At 38.5% G+C, this 13,973-nt stretch overlaps 1 protein-coding gene across 4 annotated transcripts in view; it reads left to right on the top strand.

Moving 5' to 3' along the window:
• Nucleotides 1-13,973, top strand: part of PTPRM (protein tyrosine phosphatase receptor type M) — a 588,144-nt gene that overhangs the window by 135,657 nt on the left and 438,514 nt on the right. For all 4 annotated transcript variants that reach the window (XM_077778076.1, XM_077778074.1, XM_077778075.1 and 1 more), the window contains exon 4: nt 12,135-12,250. In XM_077778076.1, coding sequence (XP_077634202.1) covers nt 12,135-12,250 — 116 coding nt within the window. The remainder of the gene's footprint in view (nt 1-12,134; nt 12,251-13,973) is intronic.

Raw genomic sequence — 13,973 nt, 5'->3', positions numbered from 1 at the left:
ATAGCCATCTCTGCCTTTTTTTGTTTGTTTGTTTGTTTTTTCGGTTGACATTTCTTTAAAATGTCTATTTCTATCCCCTCACTCTCAGCCAATAGGTGTCTTTAAGGCTAAAGTGCATCTCTTGTAGGCAGCACATTGTTGGATCTTGGATTTTTTTAATCCATCCAGACATTCTATGTCTTTTAATCCATTTACATTTAAAGCAACTATGGATAGGAACGGACTCACTATATTCTTTTTGTTCATTTCTTTCTGGATGTAGATCCATTGTTCTTTTGATTCTGGTGTCTTTTTTGTGTGTTTTGATGTTTTTGGTTTGAATACACTTTGATTTCTTTATCTTGTTCTTTCATTAAACTACTAAAAATGTTTTCTATATAATTTCCATGAGGCTTACATAAAATATATTAAACTTTAAGCACTCTATTTTAACTGATAACAACTTAACTTTAATGGAATTTGGAAACTTTACACTTTTACTTCTCCTGCCCCTCACATTTTAGGTTATTGTTACAATTTATGTATTTTTTATATCATATAACTAATAACAGATCATTCTATTTATACTTATTTTTACTACGTTCAATTTTTTAATGTTTTAAAAATTTTATTTCTGAGAGAAAGAGAGAAACAGCGCGAGAAGGGGAGGGTCAGAGAGAGAGGGAGACACAGAATCTGAAGCAGGCTGCAGGCTCTGAGCTAGCTATCAGCCCAGAGCCCGATACGGGCTCAAACCCACGAACCATAAGACCATGACCTGAGCCAAAGTCGGCCACCCAACTGACTGAGCCACCCAGGCGCCCCCTATGTTCATTTTTTAAATAACTTTTAGAGTTGTAAACGAATTATGTACTACTATCTCCATTTGCAAAATCTAACTATGACTATTAATTTACCATTATCAGTGACATTTACTCTACCTTTTTATGTTTTTGTGATGTTAATTAGCCTTCTTTTACTTCCATTCAAAGAACACCCTTTGACATTTCCTTTCTTTTTTTTTTTTAAATTAAGGGTATTTGACATACAATGTTGTGTTAGCTTCAGGTGTACAACACAGTGATTTGATAATTCTGTACATTATATAGTGTTCACAAGAAAGCAGTGTTACCATCTGTAACCTTACAAAATTATCTTAAAATATTATTGACGATATTCTGTACGCTGTACTTTTCATTCTTAAGACTTTAGCTTTTTCATTCCTGTGACTTTATTTTATAACTGGAAGTTTGTACCTCTTGATCTATTTCACCCATCCACCCACTCCCCTTTAGCAACTTCTTTTCTGTATTTATGAGTCTCTTTCTATTTTGTTTATTTATTTTTTATTCCATATATATGTGAAATCATATGGAATTTGTTTTTGTCTGACTTATTTCACTTAGCATAACACTCTATGTATCAATGCATGTTGTCACAGATGGCAATTTTTCGTTGTTTTTATGGTTGAGTCCATTATGGAACATTCTGGTCCATTATGGAATAGAACATTTTCTTTATCCTTTCATCTACTGATAGACCCTTCTTTTGCTTTCATATCGTGGGTATTGTAAATAATGGTACAGTAAACACAAGGGTGTCTATATCTTTTCGGATTTATGTTTTTTCTTTAGGTCAATACCCAACAGTGACATTACTGGATTTTATGGTATTTCTGTTTTTATAACTTTTGAGGAAATTCCATATACTGCTTCCCATAATGGTTCCACCAATTAACATTCCCAACAGTAGTGCACAGTGGTTTCCTTTCCTTCACATCCTTGCCAGCCCTTGTTCTTTCTTGTCTTGTTGGTGCTAGCCATTCTGACTGATGTGAGATAGTATCTCACTGTGGTTTTCATTTGTGTTTTCCTGATGATCAGTTATGTTAAGCATCTTTTCATGTGTATGTCTTCTATGGAAAATGTCTACTCAGGTCCTCTGCCTATTTTTAAATCAGATTATTAGGTTTCTTTTGGTGTTGCTTGGTATGAGTTCTTTATATATATTGAATACAATCCCTTATTGGATATAATATTTTAAAATATCTTCTTTCATTTAGTAGGTTAAATTTTAGTTCTGTTGATCGTTTCCTTTGCTGTACGAAAGGTTTTTAGTTTGATGTGGTCCATTTAACATTACTTGTGAGGCAGTTCTGGTGGTAATGAACTCTCTCAGCTTTGTATTGTTCAGAAAGTCTTTATCCCTCCTTCATTTCTGAAGGACATCTTCACCAGGTGTAGTTCTTGATTGGCAGTTCTTTTCTTTCAATATTTGAGTGTGTCACCCATGCTCTTTTGGCCTCAAAAGTTCATATTGAAAAATTCTCCACTACTCTTATGGGGGTTTCCTTGTATGTAACTTCTCACTTTTCTCTTGCTGTTCTTAATTTTTTAAATTGTTTTTGAATTTTTACAGTAAGTTTTAAGGTGTCTTGGTATAACCCTATTTGAGTTCAACCTATTTGGTATGTCTTAGACTTCATGGATCTGGATGTTCATTTCTTATCCCAGGTTTGGGAAGTTTACAGCCATTACTGCTTTAAATACACTTTCTGCCACTTTCTCTTTTCTTTCCATTCTGAAATTTCCATTATATGAATATTGTTTCTTTTCATTGTGCCCTATAATCCCTGTAAGCCTTCCCCCCCCTCATTGTATAATTTCAGTGTCCTATTTCTCTAGGTCACTTGTTTCTAATGTATGGTAGAGTCTACTTCATAAGGAAGCTCCTGTCCTCTGGTGTAGGGAGGGTACCTATCACAGGAGGATTTTATGGCCTATTTCAGGGGCAAAGGGTGTGGTAAGATCATAGTGATCTTTTTACTATTGCCATTTTCATATACTTTTCACATTAAAATATCAATATGCTATTTCATCAACTCCATCATCTATCAGATTATCATGTGGTTTTGTCTTTTATTCTATTGATAGGGTACCTTATATTGATTTTTGGATATTAGATCAACCTAGCATTCCTAGGATAAATCCCACTTGGTTATAGTGTAAGGTCTTTTAGATATGTTGTCATATAGCACATTAAATACAAAGTGATTTGCATATATGATGCCTTGAAATCTAAAAGCTAAAAATTACACAGAACCATGCTCCATTATTTTTCTGCCAATTCAGAAACATAATAATGTAATGAAAAACGTTGAAAACAAAAAACCACATGCCATGTATTGCAAAAAGTGAATATAAAGAACTTAGGACTGTGCTTGGCACATTCTAAGATCCTAATGAAAGTTAGCTGTTATGATTATTATTTTTAGTCACTTCATCCTGATGGGCCCACTAGAATATGTTAGCTGAAGATTAAATGCTAAAATGATTGATTTCTTACTATTTATCAATGTACATCTTAAAATTAAAACAAGAAAAATGTTTGCAGAATGTATGTTTTTCAGCGTGGGTAGTACCAGTCTGTTCTTTAGGCGGAAGTCAGCATTAGCTTCCTTGCTTTATGACAACTACATAGATAGAGAAAGGAGCTGACTACTGGGTCTGACAGTTTGGGAACGCCTCCAGTTCATTTCAGCCTTTGTCATGACATTAAAATGCAAATGAAAATAAAAAAGAGTTAGGATCCAGTCCTCTTTTGCCCCACTTCAGTTTGCACTTTGATCTCGCAAATTACCCTTCTTTGATTTTGTTGTTAGCCTTTTGGTACAGACTTTAAAGGATCAATAATATGAAGCAGCTCCAAAAAGATTTGCATCTTGGTCAATAATTTCTGGCTTTGAGATCAAAGGCTGATTTGAGGTCAATTAATACATGAAAAACCTCTGTTCTTTGAAAAACTGTGTTCCTAATAAGAATCAACAGAATATGGCGGAGATGAGAAAATAGGCGAGTTGTAGTAAAATCCTGTTTGATATTCATGGAAGATACTTAGTTTTTAGAACTCCTGCAGATTTTAGAAGAAAGCTGGCATAGCATTTTGAAAGGGTATCCAGGAGACGAATGGGCCTATAAATTTGGAGAGAGAGAGAGAGAATTTTTCTTTTTGAATATGAGATAGATTGAAATTTTCCACTCTAACAGTGCTATACCTGGGTTACAATTAAGATAGTTTGGCAGGATTTAGAGCAAACAGCTCACCATGGTATCAAAACTTTCTTGGCTGTAGAAACATTTTTCCTTGGGATCTTTCTAGTTTCCAGTGATAGATTACTTATTTTACACAGTAATGAACATTTTTGAGGGTACCAAGCACTCAGAATACCTTCCTGGCATCATCTTGTTTAATCTTTTCCCCAACCCTATGGAAAAGATACTTTTTAACAATAAAATCCCTGTTTTACAAAAAACAAAACAAAACCGAAACCAAAAATACACACACACACACACACACACACACACACACACACACGCACAAATCCATTAAGGCTTGGACTGAGGAACTTAGGCTTCTGTTCACAGGTAATAAGGGGCTAAAATATTGATGCTTGAATGCTTGAACACACATGGTAGAAATCCAAATCTCAGTGTCAGCCTTCCCAATCAAAAACAGTTCTAGAATTCATATCACTGGACAGGGAGAATCCAGGCATGTTAAAACTTTGGAAATATTCTATAGGCCTTTAACATTTATTGAAAAAAACTTACAAATGCCATTCTTAGAAATTTTGACTTTCATGTTCTTGGAAGATCTGATCTGGAAAATAAAATTCCACAGTCCCTTTGTCTTGTTCACACTGTTGGATGAGTTACTAACTTCCATTTAGGTCAATTAATTATCTTTAATCTGAAAAAGATAAGTTGCTTATAAATATGTTCATGCTTAATGAGTTTGCATGTGTTCATCTGGTTTCCATTTGAGTTGTGGCTTTTATTATCTTAGCCAGATTATCTTTTCTGGCAGTCTTTTTCTCAACCAAGCAATAGTTTTTCCCAAACCAAAGATAGTCAACCCATTCCAGAGAAGGGCCCTCCCAAAATACAGCGTGAACAGAGGTATAAATTCCCTGGACTTTTAACCTTACTGGGTGAGCAATATGTACTGGCAGTCTTTCAGAAAGCTGTATTGAAGATCAAAACAGTTCTAAAGGAAAAGTGATAACTTTCATTCTGTCCAACAAATCTTTAAGAACGGGGGCAAAGAAAGATGTGATCATATCTTTGGCCCCCAAATTAAAAATGTCAGTTATATCCCAAAAATGTAACTAATATCCTAACAAACAACCCAGTGGAGGCAGGAAGTATTAGCAGATTGTATTGATAAATGAGTTTTTCTATGTCTTTCTTTTTGGTTCAGTTAACCAGTGCTGGAAACGGCCCTTAGGAAAGTAGTCTTCCAAGTGTGGATTTCCAGTGGATGAACAGATCAATGGCAGAACTAGTGACAATTATGATAGATTATTTCTATGAAGTTAACTGTTGGAGCAGAGTACATATATTTCACAAGTTTCTCAAGACAGATTACAGAAACTAACACTTAGTATTTTTGAGGGGGTGGTGAAAAGAGCATTTTTGTATACCCTGCTGGTAGAGATGCAAATTGTTATATACTTCAAGGAAAGTGGTTCGGCAATTTGTGTCAAAAGCCTTTTTAAAATGCATTTCTTTTGTCTTATTAAATTCAATCTCTAAAAATTTATCCTAAGGGAGAAACAGAAAGTCTATATGATGATTTAATTATGACAACTTTTATCTTGGCATTATGTATAAGAAAGCAAAATGTTCACCAGTAGAGGATGACCCAGTAACCTTTTGTCTGCCTGGACCGTGTGTATCAGGACTTCTCAACCTTGACCGTATTGACGTTTTACACCAGGCAGTTCTTTTTTGTGCATTGCAGGATGTTTAACACCATCGATGGCCTTTTTTCACTAGATACCGGTAGTACCCCTACCTTTTCCATTTCTGTTGTGACAACCAAAATGTCTCCAGGCATTATCAGGTGTTCCCTGGGTAGGGTGGCGGGGAGGGGGGTGGTATTGTCCCAGTTGAAAACCACTGATGTATATCAGGCAAAATTTCAAATAGTTTTAGATGAATATTTAACAAGGGAAAATGCTGATGACATTTTATTAACTTTTTAAGTGTGTGATTACTTCAACAAGGGAGAAAGATACCAACAGACCGTATTTGACAGTGTTTAGTTTTCTTAATGGCAAAGGATTGTTCTGATAGTGCAGTGCAAAGCCAGAACTCTCACCAGAGACCTCAGAGCAACCCATGAATAACAGCTGCTCATAATATGCCCCCCAGAATTCTATCAGGTGCTAGAAGCTTCCTTTTTGGTTCCAATCAAATTTTTTTTTTTTTTTTACTTTCATTTCACCCCCTCTCTGCCCCTCCCCCATTTTCAGCTGTTCTCATGATTTGGCTTTTAATCTATCGTCTCCCCTGGTGCAATAAATAATCTTTATGAACCTTCCTGAATTCATTCTGAGCCTGAGTCCATCAAAGCTCAGTTTCCAGCCTTCCTCAGGTTGTCCAGGCTTTAGGTCAACATGCTATGTGTCACCTCAACAAGTTACAGGACACATTCCATTAAGAAACCAAAGAAAACAACAAGAAAAACAGTGTGCAGAAATGCATATGCATATTTAAAAAGTTGCTTCTCAGACATAAATTGATATATGATTAAAAAATTAAATACTTCTCTATTTTTAATATTTATTATTGAAAATGTTTCCTGAAAGTGAAAAATAAGTTATTTAAATCAAAAATCCTAGGAAGAAAGGATTAAATCGATCACCGATATTTTGGACATTTAAAAAAATATATTAGCCATATTAGGAGTTAGAATATGTAAATGGAATTGGTCAGATTAGTTGTTTTTGGAGGCCATTCAGATTTGGGGGAGAATGAGTTATATTATTAGACAGTTTGGAAACATGCTACGTATTTAAAAAAGGAAAACGAAAACTGTACGGATATCTCACCCTTGCTGTTCCAAAATAACTCTCCTGCCATGCTAAATAAGGAATAACATTAAAAATTTCAAGATTTGAAATTCATTTTCTGTAAATTATTTTAGTTCATGGGAAGCCTACTCTTCATGTTCAAACTAAATGTATTTTACCTTTCCCCTTGTGCCACTCAAAAAGTATAGAAACCTTTGAAGGGCTGAAAATCTGTAATGATTAGAGCAGGAAGGGAAATGTTACTGTATGAAAGAGTCTTCCTTGCATTTCTACAACTGTAAGAGGAGAAGTGGGTGCTGGGCTCTCTTGGTCCCACACCCCTTGATTGGCCCTTCTGGTTGAGAAATTTAAGAGAACTCACTTGTAGCACGTAAGAAAAACAAGAAGGATTTTGAGAAGTTTGGGGGCATTGGGGAGTGAAGAGGGAGGAAAAGGAGAGAGGAGAAGGGGTCATAGGTAGGGTGATGCAAGGATATACGAGGGGTGATAATCAAAATACTTTGCAACCCTTCAGGACAGGCTTGGAACTGCTCCTAGGATTAACCGAAGGGGTAGAGGGCGTTACCGAAGAGTAGCAGCTCAGGTGCGCTACCCCTTTAATGCAAGTTATCCTGAAAGATGAGGACACACTCCAAAGCCTTGTCTTAGGGACCTGACTTACTAAGTGGCCTGCAGCAAGAGGCGAGCATATGACAGGAGACTGTGAGATGGATAGGAGAGGGCAATATTAGCGAGACGTCCTATCTGAATGTGCAAGATAATCTATAACAATCCATAGGAATACAGAAGTGGGGGTGCTCAATGCATGTGGGAGCCATCCTGGGAGATTTTCTCAAAGGAGCCATTGTAGTTCTGAATTATCCTTTGAAAAGTCATACGAACAGGAAAGTAAGCAGGCGGATTTAGCCCCACACTGGTGCTGCATGTTGGCGTCAGGGATTTGAAAAGGGCCGTGTCAGCTGCCTGAGCAGCTCCAGCGAGAGGAGCAGGATCAAACAGGGAGAAGAGAGCGGCCAAAACCAAAACTGGACAAAAGAACTTCCAGCCCAAGAGTCACCTTCCAAACAAAGAAGCCTGGGATTCTAACCCAGGTTCAGGGAATATACTCCTAGGTAGGACTGAAACCATAAGCCTTTTTATGGTTTATCCATGGATGCAAGAGTTGTCTCCACAGAGGGCGCAGAAGATGCAGCCCCCGCACCCAGAATGTCCATGGACATAGAAAGCAAGGTCCCCATTGCTGTAGGTGAAGCACTACTAAGGCAGTGGGGGCAGAGGTTACAAAGGCTTGATGGAACCACCGAGAAGCTGGCACCAATCTGTAAGATGCCACTTGCAAATGGAGTGCCCAGTCTGCCTACCTCTCTGCCCGGCCAACTGCAAACTCTGTCTCTACCCTTGGCTCCCTCACGAGCCAGCTCATTCCATGTTCCGTCAGTCTCAGGGTTAGAAAACTCTCTTTACCCCTGGGGGAACATGGCTGTCTGGAGTTTCTGCGTACTGGATCTGTCTCATAAAATTTTAAGTCAGCTATCATTCTCATTGCCCCTACTTCTCCTGTGACCCAGTTTTTCCATCACTGACCTGAAAGTTCTGATTAAGAAAACAAAAATAAAAACAAAACCAAAACCCTGTTCCTAGGACAATAGTCCCTATAATTTTTATCAGCCTCTGAGCACACCAGGGTTTTGTGCCTTCATGTTGGCGTGGCCTCATCAGTCGATACGGCTCTAGCACTCAGCTGACCAATGGAGAGTACATGACTCTTGTTTTCCTTGGTGTGGATGCCCTCTGTCTGGGGTGTGCCATGATGTCAGGTTTGGCTCTGGAGGGGCCTGTCTGCCTTTGTGGGGGCCACACAGTTAACTGGAGTGGCTCCAAGGCCCCCAGTAATGGAGAACTTCCTTTGCAGCCAACAGGAGCATAGCTCAGTGATCCGGTCACATGTCCCTTGTTTCCGAGAGCCTCACGTACTCTCTGGGGACAGAGGGCACCTACCAGGCAGCATACACACTCTGAACAGGGAAGTGAGCAGAGTTCTAAATCTGAGGCAAATCAACATTTAGGGTAGAGCACAAAGAAGAATGAACAAAGGAAAAAGCTGAAGGAAAAAGGTTTTGAAAGTAGAATTTTAAAGCTTTTGGGGGGAAGTTTTGGAAAAAAAAAAGAAAACAGTATGGCTGAAAGCATTTTCCCATAGGAGATGAATCAGGATGAGGAAGGAAAGAAGGCTGTTGGGGCTCTGAGGAGCTTGCTGATAATCTGAAGAGAGCAGTTTCTATAGACAGGCAAAGGCTCTGTGACGGGCAGACCCCTTGAACAAAGGGAACCACTGATGGCTCAGGAAGGTCGACAGGAAATGGATCAAACAGCTCCCTAAGGAGCCAGCAGTGCAGGGTTGTGTGTGTGTGTGTGTGTGTGTGTGTATGCACGCACACATATGTGTATGTGCATGTGTGCACATCTGTCATTAAAGACTGCAAAGCATAGGCCTTTTTGATGAACTACCTTCAGATTCCTGTGAAGTAGCTAAAATCTGCTCTATAAACACACAGCGAACAGAGGAGTTACTGCTTCCATTATTTTTCTTCCTTTTTCGAATGCTTTGTACATGGTGTCGTTTGATGTCCAGGTAGCTAGGGGTAATGTGCTTAGAATTATTTTACAGGGGAAGACAGTTCAAAAAGTTTCCAGCTGATGACAGGTGTACTATAATGGATGTGTTGTGCTGGATTCGAAGAAGAAGAATATTCCATTTGCTTCTATTATTTCTTGATAAGCAAAGACCTTTCTGGCTTTCAATATAGTCGTATTAATTTAGTCAGATCTCAAATTCTTAATGATTGTTGTTAATATTGGTAACTGCTAATGTAGGTAGATCTAAAATAACAATTGTTATATTTTTGTGTAGCAAAAGTTTGTTCATTTGTGTCAGAAGTGAGATTGGGAGAGGAGAATTCTTTAGAAGTTGAAATTGCAAGTAAATAATTTTATCTTTTTTTAAGTTTATTTATTTATTTTGAGAGAGAGAGAAAGAGAGAGAGAGAGAATAGGGGAGCGGCAGAGAGAAAGGAAGAGAGAATCCCAAGCAGGTTCCATGCTGCCAGTGCAGAACTCGACATGGGGGTTGAACTCACAAACCATGAGATCATGGCCTGAGCTGAAACCAAGAGTCCGATGCTTAACTGACTGAGCCACCCAGGCACCCCACAAGTAAACAATTTTAAAGACTATTTTCAATTTCATTGAATAATGCAAACTCAAATAATATTCATTCACTAATTTTAAAAAATATAAATTTTCTTAATTCCAAATAATACTAATTTTATTATTAATTTTATATAATGGGAATTCAATTCAGTTATGGTACTGAGTGTCTACCATGTGTGAAGTATTAATATCAAGTGCCATTTATTGCATGTACAATGATTGAGACAGTATCATTCCAGTAATCCCAATAAGGAGTGTCATCCCCATAACTGTAACATGTAAGATGGAGGATGTGCGATATTGGAAGTGTCTAACAAGATCAGAGAACCCATGGAAGTTCCATGAAAGGAATAATGTTTGAGAAGGGCTTTGAAAGAAGCTAACGTTTCAACAAGTGAGGCAGGGAGGCATTTCCGGGAGGAGAGCATGGGAGAGGCAGACGTAGGTGGGAGGCTGTGCCTGTGCTTCGATACTGTTCCCACTCTGGTTCTGACACTTACTAGGCAGGCACCCGCGTGATCCCCCATCTGCAAAATGGAAAAGAATCACTACCTTACAGAACGCTTGTGGATGTTCAATGGGAAATATCCTGGTACATGAGGCTCAAAATGTGATCTTTTTCCATTTTCTAAAAATGAAGTGTCCTTCAGCTTTTGGGGAACAGAGACTAGAAGAGAAATTTGACATAGGGACTTTTTACAGAGGTCTTTAAAAACCATATCATCATGTTATTCTTGGCCAAGGATAATTTCAGTTCGTGAAAAAATAGGTCAGAGGGCTTTAAATTAATATGTTCGTATTAGAAACAATGACCCGTGCATGGTTCTACTGCTGTTTTAGAAGTTATTTAGGACATTTGCATGCTAAGCATCGTGAATACATTTTTTTAATTACTCGTGGCCTCCAAATTAGTAATGGGCTTTTCCTGTGCATTACTGATATTAAAATGCATTTCTCTCTGTTCTTGAGTAGTAACCCACTTCTATTCCTAATTATGTTCTGCACAAGCTAATATTAATGCTAGTTTATCACATTTGGGTTCTAGGTAGGGGGACACCATTCTTTGAACGTGTCTAGACATGGCCTAATGGCACATTGACAATGGGAACAAGTTGTCATAAGAAGTTTATCCTAGTTATTGTCCAGAAGATTTATCCATCCCTTCCAGAAAATACTGGCATCCTGTTCTTCCATTTCTACTCCCTACCTCCCCCTTCCCAGCCCGTTTGCTTATATCCTGTCATCGCCGTGGTAAGAGACTTTTTCCTAAGAAAGTAGAACTTATCATAAAATGTAATTCCTGGCCTGTCATTGCATTTCCTTAACACATGCTTTCAGCGTGTTGCAGAAATTTGGTCTGGGCTTCTCAGATCAAGTAGAATTATCCTTTATTCAGAGGGCTGTCCCCCACGGACAATATATGAGACTTAATGTTGTTTTGCATTTGGAATCATTCTTTTCTCTTGAATTGGGAATAAGAATCAGTAGAAACTTCCACACTCTGCCAGTCCCAACTTAACTCCACAGAGTCCGTCTGTGGGGATAGTATTTTTGGTAGTTGGGAAATATTACATAAGGAATACCGCATGGTAATTAGTCGTATTAAAATATATATTACGCGCAGCTTTGTACTCGGCTTAAAAAGTTTCCTTGACAACATCATTTAACTTCTTACTGTTCTTTTCATGTTGCTCATATAAATATCTAATATGTTTTTGTTCAAAACATCAATTAGGCTTCAGTGTAATCTTTATTAATACAGATCTGTTATTACAAGAAGACTGCTGAGCTATGATAATTTGCACAGCAGGCACAATAAAATATCTTCTTTCTTCTTGGTTCAATCCCAGAATGCTTGGCTGCTCTGTTCTTTTAGAGCACACCAAAGCCTTCCGTGATACCCTTTCCAATCATAATGAAATCTCAAAAGCATTCTTAGAAGCAAAAGCAGTATTTTTTTCAAAGGTAAACAAAATGGGAAGGCCCAGAATTGCAAACAGATTCAAAAAGACACATGGACGTTACAGATCTCCACCTTTAATGCCTTTAATTCTCTCTGTTCATGTAGCCAGAACTCCCCACTTCCTGCGGATTCAGAACGTGGAAGTCAATGCCGGCCAGTTTGCCACCTTCCAGTGCAGTGCCATCGGCCGGACCGTGGCGGGCGACAGGCTGTGGTTGCAGGTACAGTAACCCACTGTCTCCAGAGGCAGGAATACGTGGCCCCCAGGGAGGGGCCCAGGGGTCCGGTCAGTGTCAGGTGCTGATAGAAGATTGATGCCCTGAGTTGTCTCTGTTCCTTTCCTTCTTTATTACTAAGTTGTCAGATTACTAAGAGTTCTAAATAAGCTAACTGTTCTTCACAGACCTTTAAACATTTTTTTCTGTTTTTTTCCATTCGCCTCTGCTGAGCCATCTTGCTTTGAAGATCTGGCTGTCAAAGTGCTTTCAGAGCCGGATATTAAAGTACCAAATATAGAGCTCTTCCCTACCCTTCCTCTGGAGAAATGTCCAGAGTATCACTCTCATGCGCACACGCACACACATGCACTTATAGGCCTTTTTATAATTTGAATTTGCACAAGGGGAAAAGCCTCAACTTACAAATTAACAACGTATCTTACTTTTAAGTGTTTTAAGTACACAGTTTTAGTGTAATTGTAATTTGTGTCTTGTTTTCCAATCCTTCAAATTCTACCATGTATACTTTACATGGCAGATAGTTTCATGGATTTGTCCATGGTTGCTGGAATTCCGAGCGAATGGAGAGAATGCGTGGGATTAAGTGGCTTGTCCCCTCTAACCAGAATGTCACCCGCTTCTTTAGGCTCTGAGTTTGATTCCTTAACCTGTGGCATTCTCCACTTTCATTCTTGTTTCTTCCTTTTATGCACTAATCTGCAAGATGCTCACTCTTTATCATGACTTGTGTTGATTCCCACCCTTACGGCTTTGTTTTGGTTTGATTAATTACATACTTATTTTAGTTTGCTGCTGAGCTAACTTTGTGTATCTGTCCCATTCCATCATGGCTTCCAGTTCACACATGCCGACCTTTCCTCTGTGCCTATGACCTCTCCTCCTATCTTCCCTCCTCTTCTGCAGTGTCACTGTGACTGTGCAGTGTCATTTGCATGATACTCTACCAACTTTGAAATTCCTCTTACCTTTTCGTCATTGTAAATGGAAGAACAGTTGTTTTTATTCCTCCACTTCTGGGGAAAATGGAAGACCGCCAAATGTCCTCTCCCTGTATTCAACAACATGGTGACCATTGGAGAATGCATTCTGGAGGAGGATTCTTCAATACTCTTGGACACTCGGCACAATTCTTCACCTTTCTACCTTGATGTCATTGTTTTCTCATCTCCTGCTCCCTGTGAGATGCTCCCTGTGCGAGCATCACCTGGCCAGGAAGGAAGAGTGTAAGCAGAGGACCGAGATTTCATGCACCAAATTCATCTTTACAATTTCCTTCTCTCTAAAAGTTTGTACTCGCTACTGTAAGAGATTTTGCAGCCCTTGAGAACTTTGCTTGACCCCGATCTTCAGTATTTGCCTTTGCTTTTTTTCCCTTTATATCCCACTTCCCAGTTCTTCTAGAATCTTGATGTGAGAGACTGAAAATTATTTTCTTAGTTAGTGGTTGTTCGGTATTTAGCTTGATCAAGATGGGCTATGTATGGTAATTGATGAGACAGACATTTTTAATCGGCATTTTCCACAATGCATTAACTGCCTCCTAAAAATGACACTATCCTGTCATCTTTGATTTATCTCTAGAAATCTTAATTTTTCATGGAAAATAGTTTTGGGCTCCTGATACTTCTGTTAATGTTACTTTAGAGAACACAGTATAAGATCTAAGCTCTAGCTTCAACAGAGTCTTAGATATTCCCAAGAATTT

This window comes from Crocuta crocuta, unplaced genomic scaffold (genome assembly GCF_008692635.1).
Source record: "Crocuta crocuta isolate KB4526 unplaced genomic scaffold, BGI_CrCroc_1.0 scaffold26, whole genome shotgun sequence".
In the NCBI taxonomy this organism is placed as follows: Eukaryota; Metazoa; Chordata; class Mammalia; order Carnivora; family Hyaenidae; genus Crocuta; species Crocuta crocuta.
The sequence above is the reverse complement of the archived record's forward strand: the minus strand, read 5'-3'. Positions and strand labels throughout refer to the sequence as shown.